The sequence below is a fragment of the Rhamphochromis sp. 'chilingali' genome (assembly GCF_963969265.1).
Source record: "Rhamphochromis sp. 'chilingali' genome assembly, chromosome: 3".
Lineage (NCBI taxonomy): Eukaryota > Metazoa > Chordata > Actinopteri > Cichliformes > Cichlidae > Rhamphochromis > Rhamphochromis sp. 'chilingali'.
The window spans coordinates 15693591-15715716 of NC_137931.1; the positions used below are offsets into that span (position 1 = coordinate 15693591).

The following is a 22126-nucleotide window of genomic DNA, read 5'->3' on the forward strand; positions in this document are numbered from 1 at the left end:
CTTAAGAAATGATGCCTCCTACTGTCTTTAACCTTTGCTTTCTTGTGTGCAAGCTCTGGATCTTGTCTTTGTGAATGGAAAGAAACCTGACTGTTTACATGCTTAATTGAACTGTTGCAGTGCTATGTTGAATGCATAGTACAGTACATATTCAACCAGGTTCTTTAAAAGTCATATGCTCTTTGTAATCAAATGGAATACACATTAATAGCAACATTAGCATCATAGTCTGCCCTTTTTAATCCTCTAAAGGTTTACTGATAGAGCCCCTGTCAAGCTCTATTTACTAGTAATGCCACATTATTGATATGCTTGTACCCGAGACTACTGACCCAACGTCCCAAACACCTTTCCATAATCCCACTTTCTCCTTTACCTCCTATTTCTTCTCTCTCCTGGTTGGCTAGTATCTCGCTCCTGGATGGCTGGGGGTATGGCTTCAGCTTTTTTCTTTTCAGTTGTTTTTTTATGACGGCTTTGATGTATCCTGACTGTGGCATGTATTGAAGCTGCGCATGCACTCTTTCATCCTCAACTGTCTGTTTCTCTGTCCTTGACTCTCAATCACTGTGCTTTGTGGGGTGGGCAGTGTATCCTTCCTCTGCTGGTTCACGCAGCTGAATTAGCAAACTTCTTGTTTTCACTTTTCTCACTCTCATTGGGCCACATGTCAGTTTGTTTAGCGCTATCGCACAGTTCCGTTTTTAATATGATTGTGTTCTACATACAAAGTGTTCACTGATCATACTACATAATTTTATCTATACAGTGAGTTCACTGCACTAGATTTGGCAAACTATGGGAACTTGCACTCTCTGATTGCACATTAAATCATTCTGTTTATTCACCAACAGTGTTGTTCATTATGTTTTAATGAGAGGCTCTGAAAGGCTGTACAGTTTATATTTCAGCATCTTTTGTATTCTCGGTATTGTGTTGTGGTTGAAGTCACTCCAAAACTAGGAATCACTCCATGCTCACTACCCATGTCGCAACTACTTCCAAATAAACACTACTGACAGTGCATAACAGATCAACAAGAGCCCAGCTATAAAACAAGATACGGCATCTTCTAATAATAACACCCACCCTCTGCCGTGCTCTTTTTTCAGGACCACTCAGCCAAATCAAATCAAGCCTGCTTGGCTCAACTTCCGACTCCAACCTCAACAAGTACTCCACCATCAACAAGATTCCCCTGATCACGCTCAACTTCTCAGAGGCAAACAATGATAAGAAGTGCCCCTCCCCTCCATCCTCTGAGAAAACTATCATCGCCCCAAAAGTCAAAGATCGCACTCACAATGTCACAGACAAAGTCACACAGGTAAGGACGTGAGCCAGTTTCAAGTTTGTGAATGGGGAGAAAAATTGAGGGCCTGTAATTTAGAATTACAGGCATAAAATGATCTGTTGGATCCTTAAAATAACAATAATACTACCCGTGAGACCTGCAAACGCAACAAAAATGTTTTCATTGGATTTACATCCTGTCAGCCTCATTTTCTTCACTTGTGCCTTGTGAGTTTCTATTCTTTCTATTTATTTATAGTCCTGTATTCCTATTGATAGTTGACAGTCTGTCTGATTACGTATGTTCTCTGGCTGTGTTCATCCCCTTGCCTTTGATGCCAGTGCTTTTCCACTGTGTGGTTTTCATATATTGCTCAGGCCAGTTTTAGTTTTTGGATTACCTTGTTCCTTTGGAATTATCCAACCTCAGTTAAACAGTGCTTGCTGTGTGTTTGGTCATCTGAGGACTCATGAATTTGGGTCTTCAAACTGTTATGGACAGTGCGAAGGGAATAAAACATACTACATCACTGTTTTCATTCTTGAAGAAACAAGTAGTAATTTCAAGGTTTTTGCCTACATAAAATAAAAACAAATGTATCACCCAAACAAACAGAGGCAGCACTGCAATAAGAATAACAACATAAATAGGACTACTCAAAAAATCAGGAATAGACTGAAATGTCTTGGGCCCTTAGTCTGTATTTATTTGTAATGATTTTAATAATAAAGTCTGTGCAGACTGGAGAACAGTGAGATATTAGAATTCTAATATAATGTTCATCATATTATCATTTATGATCATCACAAATCAGACTTGGACAGATTGAGCACTTTATCAGCAGATTGCATGCACACTCCCAAATGCCCTCAGTCAGCATCAGGATGATTAACTGAAATTCAAGGGATCTGATACGTAAAGCATTGGAGGTGTCTATAGCCAAGTGTTCTCTTACAGCTGTCAGACAGCATCCAGAGCTCAGGCTATATTTCTAGAGTTACGAACAGTGTAAGAGGTCATTCTCACCTTTCCTGCCAGGACTGAGAGGCATGGAACTATAAGTTAATGTAGTCCTAGGAGTAGGCCAGTGCTGCTTGAAACTACTGATTAGGTCTCAGTTTTGCATTTTGCCAATTAATGGTGTAACAGATAGAGGACACAGAAACTGACCCCTGTTTGCGCTCAAAGCCAATTTCAGCTGCAGGCCTTACACTGACGCCAGAGGCAGAGGGACCACAGAATGGCACAATGTCCTCTCACACAAGTGCAAAGTAAGAGAGGGCTTAATATGGTTTTAATTGACTTGGGTAACATGTGGTAGAATACAACACCTCAGAAGAGTTGCTGCATGAGAGTGGTGAAAGCATCAAGAAGCTTCATACTTCCTAGAATATAACTGTAAAATATACTTTTCCTATCCTATCACTTTCCTTTACAGCTTAGATTGGTAAGCGGGTTTCTGGACACCTGACTTTGACAACCAAGTGACAGAAGATGTCTTGAAAGCAACTTTGAACTCATCAGAGTTTATTTGAAGTTATAATTAAAGCATCTGAACAGATACACTCTCTGTTGGCCTTGGCCACCTCACAGGTACTGCAGCCAGGAAACTGATCAGCTAAAAAGGAAAGCAGACTTGCACCTCACAGGCTGTTTATTACATTTTGAACTTCTCAGTGCACGTGTGGCTAGGGCTGTGCAATATGACCAAAATCTCATACCCCGATATAAGAATTCTATCGTCCCGATAACGATATAAATCACAAAAATGTAACATTTTCTGTAAATTCTGTGAATCTCGGGCAGCTCGACTTGCGGGAAGTGTTTCCAGCTGCGCGCCATGTAGCTGGAGTCGAGTGTTTCAACCGATGCATGAAACTATACATTTTTAGACACAAGTTGTAAAGGCCGCCGTTTTCTTTGTGAGTATTTATTACACGGCGTGCTGCGGGGAAAAGCCTGTTCTAACGTTTGAGTCTAAGGTTTATTTTTTAGCACCTGGCGGCTCTTTTTTTAATTCTCATCCGTAAATAATCTGCTCTTTCACGTGATCCATTTTTTTTGGAAAAGTCTCAACAGGATCTTGAGCTTTATTGTGAAAGGTCGTTGCAAAAGTTTTGCGAGATCCCGAGTTTACAAAAGTCTGTCTTAATTTTTTTTTCTCCCATGTCCCCAGCGGGGCTCCGTAGTTGTTGCTAACCACAACGCATAAAAACATGCGCTTGTCCGTCAGTAGTGTGGTTATATAAAATATAAGAGAAAGAGAGAACTTTAAGAAATTAATATAGCCACTACAGTGACCATCAAAACGATGAAAAAATATTGCCGTAAACAGTTTATTTTGCAACACCACGAAACAAACGATAGTGTAAAATGAAACGATAGACGTTTTTATATCGTCATCCGATATATATCGTTATATCGAACAGCCCTACGTGTGGCTCATCCCCATATGAGGCTCAAATGACCGCATCTTAGCAGTTTATACTTCTTGCGGTTATCTGAGGTGGAATCTTGAGTCAAATAACGGTCTATGTACTTCTAAATGATATCTCAGTGTGCACTGTGCAGACCAGAAAAACCAGAAGAGGGGAGAGCTAATGTTTATTTGTGCTTGAGACCGAGACACACACAGAATGTGCTTTCCATTAACCAGCAAGAAAGAGTTCATTTGACCAAGTGCACATGGCTACTGTAACCAGGTTAAATAATTAAGATGGGATCATTAATTTAGAAACAGATGTCTACAACACTTTGATCTAGAACTGTCACTCTGACAAATCAACCAACTTTCTCAGGATTACCAGCAGGTTGTGGGATCATGTGAGCGATCGGGCCACAATCGTCCTCGGTACAGCAAGTGTCAGCTTTTCTCAACATTTATACTCCTTCCTAACAGAAATCATTTTACAAGAATGGGAATCTAAGGTGTTATTTCAAAGTCAACAGTAATTAAACTCTGAGTTAAAACCATCACTTTAAGCATCCAGCTTTAATGAAGTGGCAGCTTGATGAATATTAGAGCGCATTCCCTTTGCCTGTCCTTTGGTTTCTGATCGATTTCAAAGGTTATCCCATATCAGAGGGTAAAAGCGTTTAACCCTCCTCCCAGAGGGATGGGGTTTTTAATAACCAATTCAATTATTAATACCACGCCACATTGTGCTATACGTCATCCTTCTGTTCTCCGGTCCTACCTCCCCAGTTACAATGGTTAGAATAGAGGGGTGACAGGGCACCGATAGAGGAGCAATGAAAAATATGATGAATGCCAAAATAAAGTCACTTAAGGCCCTCCCTTCTTGTTTCATTCTCGTGCTCACTCACATACATCACATCATAATTGTATCTTTGCCTTTGTAGTGCATGCAATTTACCTGCACACCCACCCATCAAACCTACCCCCTCTGCCATAATCAGCAGTGAAAATGAAAATTTGTAGCTATTGAAGTGTTGAACACTTAGATGAATAGCTGTACCCCTGCCTGCACCTATAATTACCTCCAAGTCACTGAGACTCTTATCTGAAAAAAGTCCCATGACGCTGCTTTAATATTCATGTTAAAAGCTATTAGGTTCTGTAGTTTATATGGTGACTGCAATAACAGAGATAATTATGTTGACATTCAGGCTTGCCGGAATGGATTATACCTCCAGTCTTGATGATACATTTTGACATTTATGCATGCTCTTATTTTTCTATATGCAGTTGATGCATCGTCATTTTATTTTGGTTTGATATGTTCAGTTTCTGTTCTTATAAACAATATTCTTACAAATAATAATAATAAAAGGTATCACTCCCTCAACTGAAGCTTCAATTTTAAGAGTTTCTGTAAACAGGCACTGGAGAAGTATTTATTTATTGGAAATCATGCCTAAAGTAATGTGCAAGATGTTCTTGTGGATGACAGATAATGGTGAAGTGCATTACATCTGAATCTATATGATGTACAGCTGCATTATTCACACAGCGATAAGTCTTTTCTTTTGAATTTTACTTGACCTAATCTAAAGAAAATATACATTTTGTTAATTCCACGGCTTTACGTATAAGGGCATTATTAAAAAGGTCCTTATCAGGTCTTACAATTTCAGATTAACAATTGATGACTTATTACATGTTGTCTTTATGATATCAAAGCCAAAATAAAACTAAGTACACCCCATGATTCAGTATCTTGTAGAACCACCTTTAGCAGCAGTTACCTGTTTACATCATTACTTTAGTTCAACGAGGTTTGTGGCCATTTGTTTTCCATGTGCTCTGTAACATTGATGTAGGCTTTAACCTTCATTTAAACATATTCCAGTATTCCTTATCTCATCTTATCCTAAATTATCTTTCATAAAATATGGCATGTCATTGCTAGGATGTTATCACTTACAGTCTAATTTCTTGGCACTCTCCCACAGATGTTGGATAATCAGGAGTTTTGTTTTGTTTTTTTCATGTGGGGTTGACAGATCACATGCACCTTCGTCTGTTTTCTTCTGTTTCTCGTAGCCTGTTTGTCTTTTTCATAGCAAATTTGATTTCAAACTTAATTAAAACTAAACTTTTTTAAAACTTGAGCCACAGTGACTTCTTTAGGATAGTGAAGATATTCCTCCTGTCATCAGAGGCTTCTTCAGTTTTAAAACAACTGATGGAGAGTCCCAGGAAATTAACCCTTAACCCTCAGACCAGAGGTGGGCAACTCCAGGCCTCAAGGGCGTCCTGCAGGTTTTAGATATCACCCTGGATCAACACACCTGAATCAAACAACTAGTTCATTACCAGGCCTCTGGAGAACTTCAAGACATGTTGAGGAGGTCATTTAGCCATTTAAATCAGCTGTGCTTGCTCAAGGACACATCTATAACCTGCAGGACACCGGCCCTCGTGGCCTGGAGTTGCCTACCCCTGCCGTAAACCAACACCTTGGGGGTGGTGCTGAGGGTCAATGACCCACTATTAATCATGCGGGTTATCACATGAACCAAGATGTGAAAAAAGGCGGGGTCATTACCCCCTCCAGAACAAAGGTGTGAAACCGCTAACATTACAAGGCATCACCCGAACCCACCGTCATATGAGCTCTAGAGGTCACCTCGATGGTTTGTCACAGTGGACGTAAATGGCCTCCTTTACTCCAAACCGTCTTTCTTCTCAGTCCAAACTGTGGACATTGTGTACTATAATTTTTAGCACACCGCTTCTTCATTTTAGCTTAATAATTATTCATCTAACTTTATATTTACCTTACTTTAAGAGCTGCTAAGGACAAGTTGATTTTTAATATGTACTGATAGTTATCACCATGACTGTATGCAATTCCACTTACTAGCATGCCCAGCAATGTAAGAGAGCAGACATGCAAACGCTTAGTGTAAATATTTTCAAATTTTCTTGTATTTAACTAAATTTCTCAAAAAACAGAGCATATTTAAGATTGTTAAGTGCATGCAGTTCTTAGATTTGTTGCACCTTCACAAAGTAGAGACTCAAAGTGGCAAATAATAAGTTCTGACTCTTAATCAAAAACAATGCTCATCCTGTATTTCCTGTGATGCAAATCTACTTACAGACTCTTTGAAATGTCCATGTAGTTAAAATTTTAATCCTTTCGCCTGACCCTTCACTCTGAAAATATTGCTGATGGTGTCGTAAAACAGAAATAGAAATTGAAAGCTTCTCCCAGGCACTGCAAAGGCAATCAGTGAAGTCCTCAATAAAAACAAATTTGCAAAGAATCTGCAAGAAAAAGCACCGTATTACACTTTTATTTCCCAAAATGTGTGTGTATTTGAACACAGATAGTGAATGTTAAAGGCAGTAAAATTTTAAAAGTTCTCTTTGTTTTTCACTAGGTTCTTTCTCTGGGTGCCGATGTGCTTCCTGAATACAAACTCCAGACACCACGGATGGATAAGTGGACCATTCTTCACTACAGTCCATTCAAAGCAGTTTGGGACTGGCTGATCCTGCTGCTGGTCATCTACACGGCCATTTTCACCCCCTACTCTGCTGCCTTCCTCCTCAATGACATTGAGGAGCAGAGGAGACGGGAGTGTGGTTATTCCTGCTCGCCCCTCAATGTGGTTGATCTGATAGTTGACATTATGTTTATAGTGGACATCCTTATAAATTTTAGGACGACTTACGTCAACACCAATGAGGAGGTGGTCAGCCACCCAGCCAAGATCGCCATCCACTACTTTAAAGGCTGGTTCCTCATAGACATGGTGGCTGCCATCCCTTTTGACTTGCTCATCTTTGGCTCAGGATCTGATGAGGTGAGGATTTATTTCGTTTATCAGTCAGTTATCAACCAGGCAGAGTTGGAGATGATGACAGTGATGACCGAGTATCTGACTGCCTTTACAAGAAAAGCACTTGAACTCACAGAATAAATCACAACTCACTCTAAAGGTCTTTTAGAACACGAGATAACATTGGTGGGTTCATCCAACCCTATTTGTGTCCTCTCCCAGTCTCCAACCAGGGATCTTTCACCTGTTAGGCAAATGTGTTAACCACTACACATTATGGTCACTAGTATCTCAGTTCATCTTGAGGTGAATGTCGTTCAGGTGATTGAGGTTATTACAGTTCAGCAGTAACAATAGTATGTATGGTCCTTCTTCTTCTTCTTCCCTTTAGGGGTCACCACAGCAGCTCACTGGCTTTCATCTTGCCCTATCCCTAGTATCCTCCTATTTCACACAACCCTCTGCATATCCTTCAATACGTCCATGAATCTGTCTCTCTGATTTCACTCATTTCTTACTTCTTCTACTGACTTTCATTCATCTTCTCTCCAGAGCATACCTTCCTGTTACGTTTCCTCTAGATCCACAAAGACAGTGCAGCTCCTTCTGATCTTCTCCATGCTTCTCCATCAATACTCTCAAAGAAATCATCATGCCTGTTGTGCCTAACCCTAACCCCATCTCAACATGAGCCCATACACATTACACATTGATCGTCGCCCCTCTTCTTAACCTAGCTTCTACAACTCATTCTCATTGCTTCATGACTCATCAGCGTTATCCATCTGTAGTTCTTACATCACCCTCATTCTTGTAAATCGGTAAAAGATTGTATTACATGCTCTAGTTAAACAGTTCGATGCCCCACAAGTATGTTATCTGGACTAGCTGCCTTTATGCTCTTTAACCTGCTCATTTCCTCCTGACTAATCCTCTGCACTTCCAGATTCACGAACTTTCCTCCATCTTCCTCTCCTACTCATTTGCATAATTCAGCAGCTTCTTAAAGTACTCCGTCCATCTCTCAATACACACTCTTCCAATTCAATTCAATTCAATTTATTTATACAGCTCCAAATCACAACAACAGTCGCCTCAAGGTGTTTTATATTGTAAAGTAGACCCTACCCTACATACTACAGAGAAAAACCCATCAATCATATGAACCCCCTATGAGCAAGCACTTTGGGGACCGTGGGAAGGAAAAACTCCCTTTTAACAGGAAGAAACCTCCAGCAGAACCAGGCTCAGGGAGGAACGGCCATTTGCCGGGGTTGGTTGGGGATAGAGAAGTCCAAAGGGATTTTTGTACTTAATATCCTCTCTGTCCTCTTAGATACAGATCAACTCTTTGTACAGTCACATTTAAATAAGTACAGAACACATTTAAATAAACTTAATCAGTAGATTAATGAGTAGGGGGGGGGGGGGGGGGTCATTTTTACCTGAAATAGCTTTGTGAAACCTAAATTGAAAAGAACTCTTTTTTTACACCATGAAGCTGCTGAGCATCAGTCCTGCCTTAGTTACCCCTGTGTCATCAGGCTACACTTTGGGCAGTCTTTTTTTTTGAGATGTTATCTTGAATGCTTAGACTCCCAAACCAATCTGACACTTCGTTTTCGCATCTGCTTCCCTCCGCTCTCTTTTCATCAGAGACAGACTCTACGGCCCCAGGCCATCCAAATCTTTAAAAAGGTCTGTGCCTGCCCAACAGCTCTGCTTGCAAGTCTGAGGGAGATGGCTTAGCAAACTCCCGCTGCTGAGAACGGGGAGCAGCAGAGGACATAATTACTAGCTTGAGAATATACAAAAAAAATCAGATTAAATGAAACATTTTTTAATTATTTGCACTCCAAAATAAAATTACATACATCAAGGTTCATTTAATATTTAATAGTAAGAAAACATTTTAAAGGAAATACAATATTCCAATCCTTTACTGCCCCAAACACATGCATTTCTCTTGTTTCTAGAGCGGGTCTGATTCCCAGCCCCTTCCTTGCATTTTCAAATCAATCCAGGAGCAAATCTGGCAATGCAGTCCATTGCAATGTGTGAAAATTCCAGGTTCCACGATACGCAAAGCAATACCTTCAAAAACACACATAAAATTAGGATATATCCAGGATTAAGGTGTGTATTAAGAGCAAGGTCCTGATCTGATGTCAGCCTACTGGTTTGCCAAGTCTTTATTTACCATTAGGTGTGTGTTTCTTTGAGGAAGTACATGGCTAGAGGCCACCAGTGAGTGGCGGGCAAGGAAAAAAGAGCAGACAGCTGAGCGACACCACAGCACAACATACGTCCTCATCATACAGCCAAATGACTTGTGCAGTGACAGGATGTGTTCTACTTACAATTTGTGTCCACAGCACACAGTGTCAGGATGAGGCAAAAAAAAAAATAATTGTATTTTTACCTCCTCCAATCAAGAGAAGCTGAAAATAACATATCCATGTACATTTTTAGCTCTGGTCTTTAAGGTGTGTTATTTTAGCTCACTGTGCAGAAACAGGAACTATTTTTAGCCCTAATTTCATGCACTTTTGTTGCCTGGAAACCACATCTGACAATGTGTTAAGAGTTTTGTTGGGTCTTTTCTGCTGATTTTATTGGGTGCATATTCCTGGGTGATATCCTGCTTTGATTGGACTTGGCTGCAGGCTGGCACACAAAAGAAAATGATGTGGCTTCGAATTTGCCTGCAGGACTTGTTTCAACTCCTCCATCATTTTCATATCAATGTCCTGTTGTGATAAGATCAGATAGTTTGCATGTTATGTCCACATTCACATGGATATAGTGCCCGCATTTGACACATTTGCAAACTATGGAGGATCCCTGAAAAAAGTGAACCTAAATCACAATTCAAATGTCATTCACCTGAAATTCTGGGCAGACCACTGTAAACCTGGAACAAAGCCAAAATGTCAGGGTGCGTGGGTGGTTACATACATCTCTTCCGTGCCTGGTAGTAAATTTACATAAACACTGTGCTTCCAGTGTGTCTAGCTACTTCATGACAGTTCCACAAAATTGATCATATTACTGTATCTGCCCTCCTGAAAGAGACATTTATGATTACAAATATTAAATTAACCCTTTAAGGTCAAGTGAACAACACAAGCAAATCCTCTTTTCTATAACAGATGTCCTGTGAATATTTTCATGCAAATCAAGTGAGGCGTGTGTAATGGATTGCTTCCCGGCTTCACATTCTGTCTCCATTCAGAGGGTAAATGTGCATTGTTTTCCCCTTGGTTAAAGCAGACTGTACAAAAATGCACTCCAACTCCATTATGCTGTAAAACCTGCAGCAACGGCTGTACTAAACAAAGAGAAAGGAGGCAGATTCGTTGTAACAGGCAGCCCCCTCAGTCTCGCTTGTGCACACAGGAAGGACAGACAGATTTGTACTTGAAATTTTTCTGCAACTGTTCACTCAGACAGTAGACACTATAGTTGTGGATAATATGTTCTCTTTATAGATCACATGAAGAAGGGAAACATTTGGGTGATTATTGGCTTGTTCTGTGCCGTGCAGAGCTCTTGTCGGATAGAAGGAATGTGACCACTTTGAAGACAGAAAGTTATATCACACCCTTGGTTGACTCTTGGGTTTTAAAAGTGGCCAGGGGAGCCTGCAAAGCTACAGTGGCAGATGACCAGAGGGATATTTGGATATTTTCTGGGTATTTTTCATATAGTTTGTTCCTAATGTTAGCTTTAGCTTCACTCTTAGCCCCAAATGCATTCAACTTACTTTAAGATTTTAATCAATTTTACACATCATACAGCATGCACTGTGTCATCTGTGCAGGTCACTCAGAGTCACTTGCATGCTGGATAATTTGAAGCCCATCTGTTTCTATACAAGATTCATTCACTGTTCACTGTGTTGTCACTGAAAGGGAACACTGCAATGACAGATGGCTGTGATTTAGGGGTGAGATTGGAAGAATGGAGGCTCTTTAATGGACCCATCAGAAGCAGCTACAGCACTCTTCCTCAGCATGATGTAGACGCACTCTTTCTCATCAGTCATTTGCTTTCAAAACAAAACAACAAACAACAAGCCCCCTTCTTACTTTTTAGTGCTTTGAATAATCAATGTCGTATTTGCTTTCACCTGCATAGGCAAGCACAGAAGTGACGAAGCACAGTTACTAAGGTTTGTGCTTCTTTAAGGATATTAAGATAATTGCCAGGTGTGATAGGGAGTGGTTGGACCTATTAGCATTTTCTTGTACTGTGTTTACAGATTGCTCCACACTAATAGCCGCTCCACTCTCACGTTACACACTCTGTATTCATTGTGTCAAAAATGGGGACACATTGGCACACTGGCTTTGAGACTTTGATGGAGGTTCCAAGCTGGTGATATTTTTTGTTTTTTTTTAAGCTCATTTTGCCATCATCATATGCAGTTATCGAAAAGGTTTTTTTTTTCATCTGCCAACAGATGAATCACCAAAGCAACCTTCTCTCTTTCATACGCTTTTTTGGCATGCCAGCTAAGAAGCCAGATACTTACTGACATTTTATGATTTGTAGAGCTTGAGGCAGGGAAGTTGTGCTGACACCAAGGGATGCTGAGACCTTGAAAGATCTGTTTATACCAGCACGAATGATCTACTACTGTATGTTGCAAAAAGCTACACCATATGTTTTTGAGTCGGTAATCACTTATAAGCTTAACTAAACAGTGAGTGAACCTAATCACTGATGGACCGATAACCATTAGAGCCCAACTGATTTATTTGCAGACCGATATTATTAGCCATTATTAACTTTTCAAGACTTTCATTTATAACCCCTGATAAATAAAAAGAGATGAGAGAAACTCCTTTCAGCCATGTTTTGAGTGTTGTATAATTTATCAATTTGCAAGTTCCCTGTTCTCAACAGGTAACGCCATAGTTCCCTGTTTCCAACAGGGAACTGGTCCCTGTCGGAGATTAAATAAATAACTAAACATTACAAATCTTAGGAACTCTATTTGTGTTGCGTGAGCCTAAAAGAAAAAAAAATAGGAAGTTTTAAATAGTAGGATTTTTTTTGAAATCCCTGAATACCTACACATCCCCAGATTTATCACCCAGTAGAATAAGGACATGAGTAAACTACCATCACTCCCTGTATCACATATTTTAGCACATTGTACCATGTACATATCCAAACGTAGAGTATTTAAAACACATAGATTTAAGTGAGCGTGCACTTCTCTGTTTTCCAGACTACCACTCTGATCGGTCTGCTAAAGACGGCCCGTCTCCTACGGCTTGTACGAGTGGCCCGTAAGCTGGACCGTTACTCAGAGTATGGTGCTGCTGTCCTCATGCTGCTCATGTGCATCTTTGCCCTCATTGCACACTGGTTGGCCTGCATCTGGTACGCAATTGGAAATGTGGAGAAGCCTTACCTGGAGCATAAAATTGGCTGGCTGGACAACCTGGGGGTGTCAATAGGTAATGTCTGTTGATGATAGTTCCTTCCCTCAGTTCTCTATTTTAAAGCTGAATTTAAAAGTAGGATAGAAAAATGATTATGTTGCATTTTACAGGGAAAAAATACAACTACAGTGACCCAAGCTCAGGTCCTTCCATCAAAGATAAGTATGTCACAGCACTCTACTTCACCTTCAGCAGTCTGACCAGCGTGGGCTTTGGGAACGTTTCCCCCAACACCAACTCTGAGAAGATCTTTTCCATATGTGTTATGCTCATTGGATGTGAGTGATAACTGAATGACAGCACATACAGACAGTTAGGAAAGACATAAAGCCAAACACTGAAACTAGTACTGTTTTCATTTTACATGAAAGATCCAATGTATTTTTTAAATATAAATAAATGCACTGTTAAAACCTGCTGATATAGCATAATTGGAACATAAAGGATTCACAGTCCACATTCAGGACATCAGTTTGTGCATTTCTGGCAGTAGCAGCAACTCCCAAGGTAGGTGTTATGTATATGAAGAGATGAACCCATCTGTACTCAAAGGTCACCTCTATGGCTTCTCTCCCAGCTCTAATGTACGCCAGCATCTTTGGGAATGTGTCCGCCATCATCCAGAGGTTGTATTCAGGTACAGCCAGGTATCACCTCCAGATGCTGCGGGTCAAAGAATTCATCCGCTTCCACCAGATCCCAAACCCACTGAGGCAGAGGCTGGAGGAGTACTTCCAACACGCTTGGACGTACACTAACGGCATCGACATGAATATGGTACGAGAGGGATGGTGTTTGCACTGGTACGGAACTATAACAAAACTGGGATTGCTGTTGGGTTTTTCTCTCTGCTACTTCTTCTCCCCCTTTTTCAATTTCATTTCTGTGAGTTTGAAGTTTTGAACCCCATTTCTGCTCAGTTTCAACTATCTTGTTCTGAAAAACGCTCTTACCACATCAGTGTGAACCTATCTTGCTATGTCATTGGCATAGTGCAATGCTTTCATTATCCTGTGCAATGTTTAGCCTTAACCAAGTGAATGAAAGCCACTGTTACTGTGTGTGCATACAGTAACTCAGGCTTTTGTCATCATGAACTGTTCATGGTACTTATATAAGTTTGTTTTTTCCATGTCTGCCTCATGTCAAATGGAATGACCCCACCACTCTGGTAAGAGCAGGAGGTACATGTGCTAACACAATGTTTATACGGATGCTCCTCAGTCTTAGAGCTTCACCTAGCTGTGTCTGACATTAGTAGTGTAATGCTTTGTTAGTTTCTCCATGAGACCATCAAATACACCATGTCAAGGTTTTATTAGTGCCCCAGACATGCATGTAATTAATGGACGTGTTCTGTTCATCAGGGTGTTACACAATTTACTGTGCATATATGGACATATAGCTATTTTGTACACAACTGTGGTGAAACCATACCACATATATTTTATCGACTTGTGCATGCCTTTATTAAGGAACACACACGTAATTCTTCATGTTTCTCACAGGCCCCAGTAATCGTCTATCATTGGTAGACTTGCATGTGGCCTGTCTTGAAGTTCCTTTTGCATGAAATCTGTGTATTCAAACACAACCCCATGATATTCATCTGGTACCAGAGAGAGTGAGTGAATCATGCCTGTGAGAGTGGGCACAGCCTCGCTGGGCACTGCCAGGTTTCCCTCCCACTGTGGGAGGCTTGGCTGCACGCTCCGCGGCGGCACCTGCGCTTGCCAAATGTTGTTCAATCTTTCCTTTCCAAATGTACTAATCAGTTTTTGTTGCGAGCAACAAAAAGCATGTCAGAGCCAGAAATCCTGTTCAGGCAACATTTCTTTTGCTGTGCTTGTGTCATTGTCTAAATGACAAAAAGAAGAAATGTCTTTGTGATGTCCAGTGAACTCAAACCTCATTTTCAAGCCTTTCAGTCTATGAAAATGTACACTTATTAATAGTCAGTTCAAGTTGTCCTGGGATTTTTAAGTTTTTTGTCAGTGGTCGCTGGGTTTTTTTTTTTTTTTTGGGGGGGGGGGGGGGGGGGGGGTTATGTCTTTAAACGGTAAGTGCAAAAATAAGTTTTAATTTTAGTTCAAAAATAATCGCCTCAGGTCACTTTTTACTGTAAGGTAAATACTGTACAATCGAGAGAAAAACCCCAACAGTGTTTTAACCAAACACCTGGTGACTGTGGAAAAGAAAAACTTCCTTTTAACAGAAGTTGAATGTGATGTCACTAGAAATGGTAATTGTAATGGTAAATGTGTAGGAATGCTTCACATTTTATCGGTTCAGTATTTTTTAAATGGTATTTGTTTTTTTATCCTTTAACAACAAACAAAGGGTCAGAGTATTGGAAAAAAAAAATTATGAGCGTTACTGAGGTTAGAATTCTTAGAGGATTCTCATTATGTGAGTACATAAAGAAACAGACAGAAGACTCAAATGTCAAATCTGTGTTTTGACTTTGTGATTTCATTTATCTACAGCTTTACAGTCTCTAAATGTTCTGTTTACCTCTTATTTTAAGCTCCTCAGAGGCTCACTAAAACAGTAAAAAGACATTGCAGACTATTTCTACTGCAGGGTTTTGAGAAGAAGGAAAGAGCACAAGTGGCAACTGTATTAAATTTCTCTGGAAGTCAAGTCAATTCGACCTACTGCTTCACCCCAAACCCAAAGTCATAAAATATAAGAAAAAAGAACCATCACATCTTACATAATATACTACCTCAATACGTCTGACCATACACATGTGTGCTTTGACTCAGGTCCTGAAGGGTTTTCCAGAGTGCCTACAGGCGGATATCTGCCTCCACCTCAACAAGAATCTCCTCCAGGGCTGTAAAGCATTTCGCGGAGCCACCAAGGGCTGCCTTCGGGCCTTGGCCATGAGGTTTAAGACGACCCATGCGCCCCCTGGAGACACGCTAGTCCACAGTGGAGATGTACTTACAGCACTCTACTTTGTTTCCCGTGGCTCCATTGAAATCCTAAAGGATGACGTTGTGGTGGCCATCCTGGGTGGGTCTGCATTACTCATCTAAAGATTTACGTTAGATATGAATTGCATTCACATTAACAAACATTAACTTTAAAAGCAGCATGCTTTAAGTTAGTGGTTTTTTCTCTTTTCCATCAACCACCTGCTGATTGTAGGTTTATATAGATGGATGTCAAACTTCTTGTCTTGTCTAAGTTTAACCAAAGAGCCAAAGTATAACATTTTGTTAATAATTGTTTTTGATTGGCTTTCAGCAACAGAAAAAACATTTTTTCTTCAAATCATACTCTCATGTCTGAGGGTTTGATGAATTCTAGTGCTGTTACAGCCAGCATGAGCTTTCACAGTGCAGAAAACCCGCTGACAACAATTCAGCATCCAAGTATGCAAACATCTAAATGTTCTTAATTAGTGAATAACAATTGAATCCAGCTGATGAGCCAGCTCAAAAACACTTTAAAAGGAACCTCAAAAGAGTATGACTGATAGTCCTGTCAGTCCAGTCTGGTCGGACTTGCCTGAGTACACCTCCATCAGTGTAGATGCAGGTGGGCCAGCTAAATGAAGATGGCTCAGTTGTGCTATAATAAGGCTGGGCTGGCAGCTGAGCTCCCTATCGGGTATGTTGTTTTAACTTCAAAGAAAATTCTGATTACTGCTCCCTCACAGGCATGCTCAAGATGAAGGGAGAGGACAGAACACAGTGGGGGGGGGGGGGGGGGGGGGGGGGGTGTACATATAGTGGGATGAGGGTAACAGAGAATATGTGTTAATGGAAAAAAAAGGGCACGATTTCTTTCATATAGAGACAAATGACAAAAGAAATGGGGAGGGATGAACGAGTGGGCAGGTTAGAGAGAAGAGAAGAGCAATAGAAAACAAAGAATGTGAAGTGACAGCGGAAGAAAAGAGAGTAGAGAAATTTTGTGTGGTTGTCAGCGTGGTGTGATGTAGTGCTTGATGACAGAAGCCGCATTCTGCTATCAACAGCTTCCAGATTTAATCACAGCAAATCTCATCTGGTCTCCCTGTTTTTCTCATCTCAGCTGTGGGCAGGTGTAGCCTGCTGAGCTTTTTATACGCTTGTTTTTCATTAAGGGCTCTTTTCACACAGCCAATAAGGTCTAGAGAAAGCACATGACACAATAGGGTTAGGATAAGCAAGGGCCATCACATGTAAGTCAGCACATTCTCTGCGAGGGAAGTAGATCAACACAAAAATAACACAAAATGTAAATAAAATCTCATAAATCCATATTTTAGTCAATATGAAACAAAGTTTTATCGTTATCATTTTAAGAAAAACAGGTGGAGGAACATTTTGCATCTAATTAGCTTAATTTGTAGCTCAGTAACATGTTTGGTTATAAGAAAAGCATCAGAGGGAGAGTTTCTTAGGCAGAGGTTCCCCAGTCTGCAAAACACTGCATCTACAAGTTATATATGCTATATGTTCTCCAGTAACTTTAATTTAATTTCTTCTGCCAAAAATAAATGTCCTTCATAAGCTGAAAGATGACACTTCCTGTGTCAACCTCCCCACTTGTTTCTTCTTTAGGCAAAAATGACATCTTCGGAGAAATGATACACCTGTACGCAAAGCCGGGGAAATCCTGCGCAGACGTGCGGGCGCTAAGTTATTGTGACCTGCAAACCATTCAGAGGGAGGACATTCTGGAGGTGCTGGACATGTATCCAGAATTCGCGGACCACTTCTTCACTAACCTGGAGCTCACGTTTGACCTCCGTGATGAAAATGCAAAGGTAACTTAAATAAGGCTGGCCCCACCGATTATAGCAATATAGGCTTTCATATTCAGTTCTATTTTAAAGAAATTTCTGTAATCGCTCATTTGCTGGAAGACAAGAATGAGAGAGTACTAATCGCTGGACAGAAGACATGATGTGGGAGGTTGTAATAACACGTTAAGTGAGAGAGCAGCATCGTGTGTGTGTGTGAATCCAAATGAGCTAGTTTTATCTTTTAAAAAGAGAGCTGGGAGTGCACTTTGTGTTGACCTTTGGTTATTTATTTAGAGAACTGGAAAGCAGAGAGGGACGCAGAGCAGAGGTGACACATGAGAAGAGCGTGCTAGGATTACAACAAAAACAGCAGAGACATGGTGTTCCAACAAGACAGGCAGGAGTTTATATTGCTTAGTTAAGGAAGCTTGTTGTTTTAATACCAACACAATTTTTGTGCTTCTAACATTTTTACTTCTAGAACAACAGAGGCGAGTGACACAGATATGGCACAGACTTTTACGCTGGTTCAGTCTGATCATACATCATCTCTTTATAGGTGACCTACTCACAAGAAACTGATTCTAACATGGATGACTCCAAGTGTCGAAAACGGGTCTCATACAGAAGGAAATCCTCCACAGGTCAGCGTGATGCACAAAAGCACTACTGTTGGTGGTTTTAAATGGGAAACCCTGTTTATTTTGCATCTGGATAACCAGCACACATGCTGTTTACTGTTTACTGTTACCATAGCAGTGCCATTTATTCAGCCAGCTAACACCTCAGACCTGCTGCACCCTCATTTAAATATTCCTCAGAAACATGCTGCCAAAACTGATACATACCATGGATATCTTGGCCTCCAGTAAGGTAAGTTATAAGGAGCAGTGCCTAAAAGTCGTTCCTGACCATGTAACAAGTCTCTAGTAACAACTTTAAAATGCAGAATATTGAAAAAATTAGAAATGGCTCTGCACAGAAAGTCCACATTAGCTAGTCTTCCTTTGCTTTTTGTAAAATCCAGAAAACCCATTTAAAATCCTCATAAAATCCATCTGATCTTTCAGGCCCTCTATCTTAAACACCTCATAGTACCATGTTATCCTTACGAGCACTCTTCAATACGCCTGCACGGCTTACTTGTGGTTCCCGCAGTTTCTAAAAGTAGAAGGGGAGGCAGAGCCTTCAACTATAAGGCGTTTCTCCTCTGTGGAAACGGCTTCCAGTTTGGGTTCAGGAGACAGACAGTGTCATAAAGCTTATAATTAGGATTGGATCAGGTGCCTGAACCATTTTTAGTTATTCAGGTTTTAGATGTGTCCTTGATCCAACACAGCTGACTTAAATGGCTAAATTACCTCCTCAACATATCTTGAAGTTCTCCAGAGGACTGGTTTAAATGATTCAGGTGTGTTGACCCAGGGTGAGATCTAAAACCTGCAGGACACTGGACCTGGAGGCCTGGGGTTCGACACCCCTGGGCTATAGGCTTGGACTTCCAGAAGATTGTTGTTGTTGGTGGTTGCTCTTTGTTCATCTTGTCTTTCTCCTTATGACTCACCTGGCCTCAGCAGGTGACAGCACCTACCTGAGCCTGGCTATGCTGGAAGTCTTCCTGTTAAAACAGAGTTTTCCTAATACTCCTGCCCTGTCCTTCCTCACCGGGGATTGTCAGATTAATGACAGAGTAATGTGAACATTCTCTCAGTTTTAATTTATTTACTTTCATTTGATCAACTTCTGAAAACTTAGTCATAAATTTTACATATAAAATTTGACAATCACTTTAAACTGTAAGTCTAAAGTCTGCAAATTCTTTTCACTGTTTTAGACACAGATCTGTTTGGACTTGTGTAAAAGAGAGACACACAGCATGTAAATCTGCCAAATCAAATATGGAACTACCTGCTGAGGTGACCCTTGTGAGTAAGGGAGCATCTGAAAGTAGCTTTTATTAATAATTAACAGTGAGCCTTTCATCCGAGCAACAGCAGCTGCAATTATGGATCTTATGACTAAATGACCAAAGTTTGGGTATTGAATTGTCAGCATAATTTGAGAGAAATGATCTCCAAAACCACTGTTACACTCTCTGTTTAGCCTTATTTCATGTTTTTTTTTTTTCTGTGACTGATGTTTCACATACCTGTACCTATCACAGAGACTCACATTCAAATGAAGTCATTTTCCTATACATGTACCTGTGCACAGAGCCTAGGTGGAGCTGAGTGTGAAGCCTTTCTCAGACCTATTTTTAGCACATCTATATTGTATCCAGAAAGATTCCAGCATTTTTTTTAAGTGGATTGAAACCACATTTGGACATTTCTAGAGAAGTGTGTCAGTGTGGATGCTAAAGTCAGTTTACAAAGCGTCTTTTGTCATGCAAAACACAGGACGCAAAGGACAAGGTACACATGCAGAGCTGCTTACTTATTACACTGTTACCATAGCAACTCATTCAGATAGCCGGGCGACATGTAGACACACGAATCCAATCTGATCACTTAACCAAATAACAGTATTGAAACTGGGCCTTAAAAGGAAGACAGCAGGCAAATCAGAGTTGCCTGATGTCTTAGCAAAGCATGTGACCTCCCTGTGTCAGGTCAGAAACTCATGAGGGCTAATGAGAATGAATTTTGGGTGATGTGTTTTTCAATGCTTTGGATGTGTTGAATGTCTTCAAGAATTCAACATTTAGTTATCACACGGTGGCCTTTTGGCACACCGTCCACTCTGTAGGAAGTCATGGTGACCTTAGCTGCGAATTCGGTTTTTCCTACAAACATTTTTGATTCTCAGGACAGTATTTTAAATAAACAGGTCTACGCAACGATGCCTCCAGGTGGTGTTTGAGTTACACTGAAGCCCACTGATGCTCCATTTAACTTGCCAAAGCTGCGCTTCCTCATTCCTAGCCCCTTCTCATGAATGTGTGCTGACTCAAGTGCAATGACAGCCTCAATGTTAATAAAAGGGGAGGTTTATAAAATAAAAAAAGCTTATTTCCAGAAAAGATACTTTAATAAAGAATGTTTTCTTACAGTTAGGCTGGGTTATATTAGGTTTCTTTGTGCAGTCATGCTCAATCATACAAACTGAAAGCAATTCTCTGAACCTTCCTATTTGCTGCGGCACTGTTAATGCATTGTGAAAGTGCTCGGCACTGACAAGCTGGACTTGTTTTGTACTTTTCTGAAGCTCACGCATGACAGAATTTAAAATACAGAGAAGTCTAAACAATTTCATTAAACTACATTAATTAATCCATCTTTTGTCACTGTCACTGGCAACAACATACAAAAAGAGAACCTCAACAATCTGACAGACCATTTTAACAGGAAGAGGCCTCTGGCTGAACCAGGCTCAGGGAGGTGCAGCCATATGTTGACTGGTTGGAGTGAGGGGGAAGAGATGAGTGGAAAGAAGAGCACAGAGAGGCTACAAACAACAAATGGGGAAAATGGGGGGAGGTGAGAATAGATAAGTGCTCAGTGCATCTCCCAGCAGAGCCTATAGTAGCATAACTTGTTTGGATATCCAGATCCAGACTTATATGGGCTCAAAATGTGGTCAAAAATATTTTGTACTTGTAAATCGGTTTTGTACTTGTAAATCAGGATTTGTATGTGTAAAAAAATTTGTGTGTGTGTAAAAAAGATTTGTATGTGTAAAAAAGATTTGTGTGTGGACTTAGCCAAAAAAACCCTGCAAGTTACAAGTACGAATTTTGACCCTATTTTTCTTCCTTTCATCTGATTGGTCAATGTCATGTCAATCACAAATGTAACAATCCAATCAGAGAAGTCCCTATATTAAACACGTAGACCTGTGACACAAAAATCACCAAACTCAGACGACCACAGACTGTTTTCCTTCGTGGTGATGAAGGAAAACTCTGGGTTGGCATGTAAAAGGGCATTTATTCCCTTCAAAGACCTGCAGTTCAAAAAGAGCACCCCTCAGACAGCCAAACCCATCTGTTCTCTGATTGGATTGTTACATTTGTGATTGACATGACATTGACCAATCAGATGAAAGGAAGAAAAATAGGGTCAAAATTCGTACTTGTAACTTGCAGGGTTTTTTTGGCTAAGTCCACACACAAATCTTTTTTACACATACAAATCTTTTTTACACACACACAAATTTTTTTTACACATACAAATCCTGATTTACAAGTACAAAATCGATTTACAAGTACAAAATATTTATGACCTCATTTTGAGCCCATAGACTTACTCATAACCTGTAGGAAAAAGAAGAGTTTAAAGCTTAATATGAAAAGTAGGGAGCATGTCTGTCTCTTAAATCCAAACTGGGAGCTAGTTTCACAGAAAAGAGATCCAGTAGCTGAAGGCGCTGCCTCCT

General features: G+C 40.4%; 1 protein-coding gene across 4 annotated transcripts in view; it reads left to right on the forward strand.

Annotated features, from left to right (window-relative positions):
• The window catches only part of LOC308394332 (voltage-gated inwardly rectifying potassium channel KCNH7-like), a 74256-nt gene that overhangs the window by 42005 nt on the left and 10125 nt on the right, over window positions 1-22126 (forward strand). For 3 of the 4 annotated variants that reach the window (XM_080878583.1, XM_080878585.1, XM_080878586.1), the window contains 8 exons: window positions 1113-1327; window positions 7148-7573; window positions 12789-13020; window positions 13116-13283; window positions 13583-13782; window positions 15774-16026; window positions 17565-17770; window positions 18309-18393. In XM_080878583.1, coding sequence (XP_080734709.1) covers window positions 1113-1327; window positions 7148-7573; window positions 12789-13020; window positions 13116-13283; window positions 13583-13782; window positions 15774-16026; window positions 17565-17770; window positions 18309-18393 — 1785 coding nt within the window. The remainder of the gene's footprint in view (window positions 1-1112; window positions 1328-7147; window positions 7574-12788; window positions 13021-13115; window positions 13284-13582; window positions 13783-15773; window positions 16027-17564; window positions 17771-18308; window positions 18394-22126) is intronic. The other variant, XM_080878584.1, reaches the window with a different exon arrangement.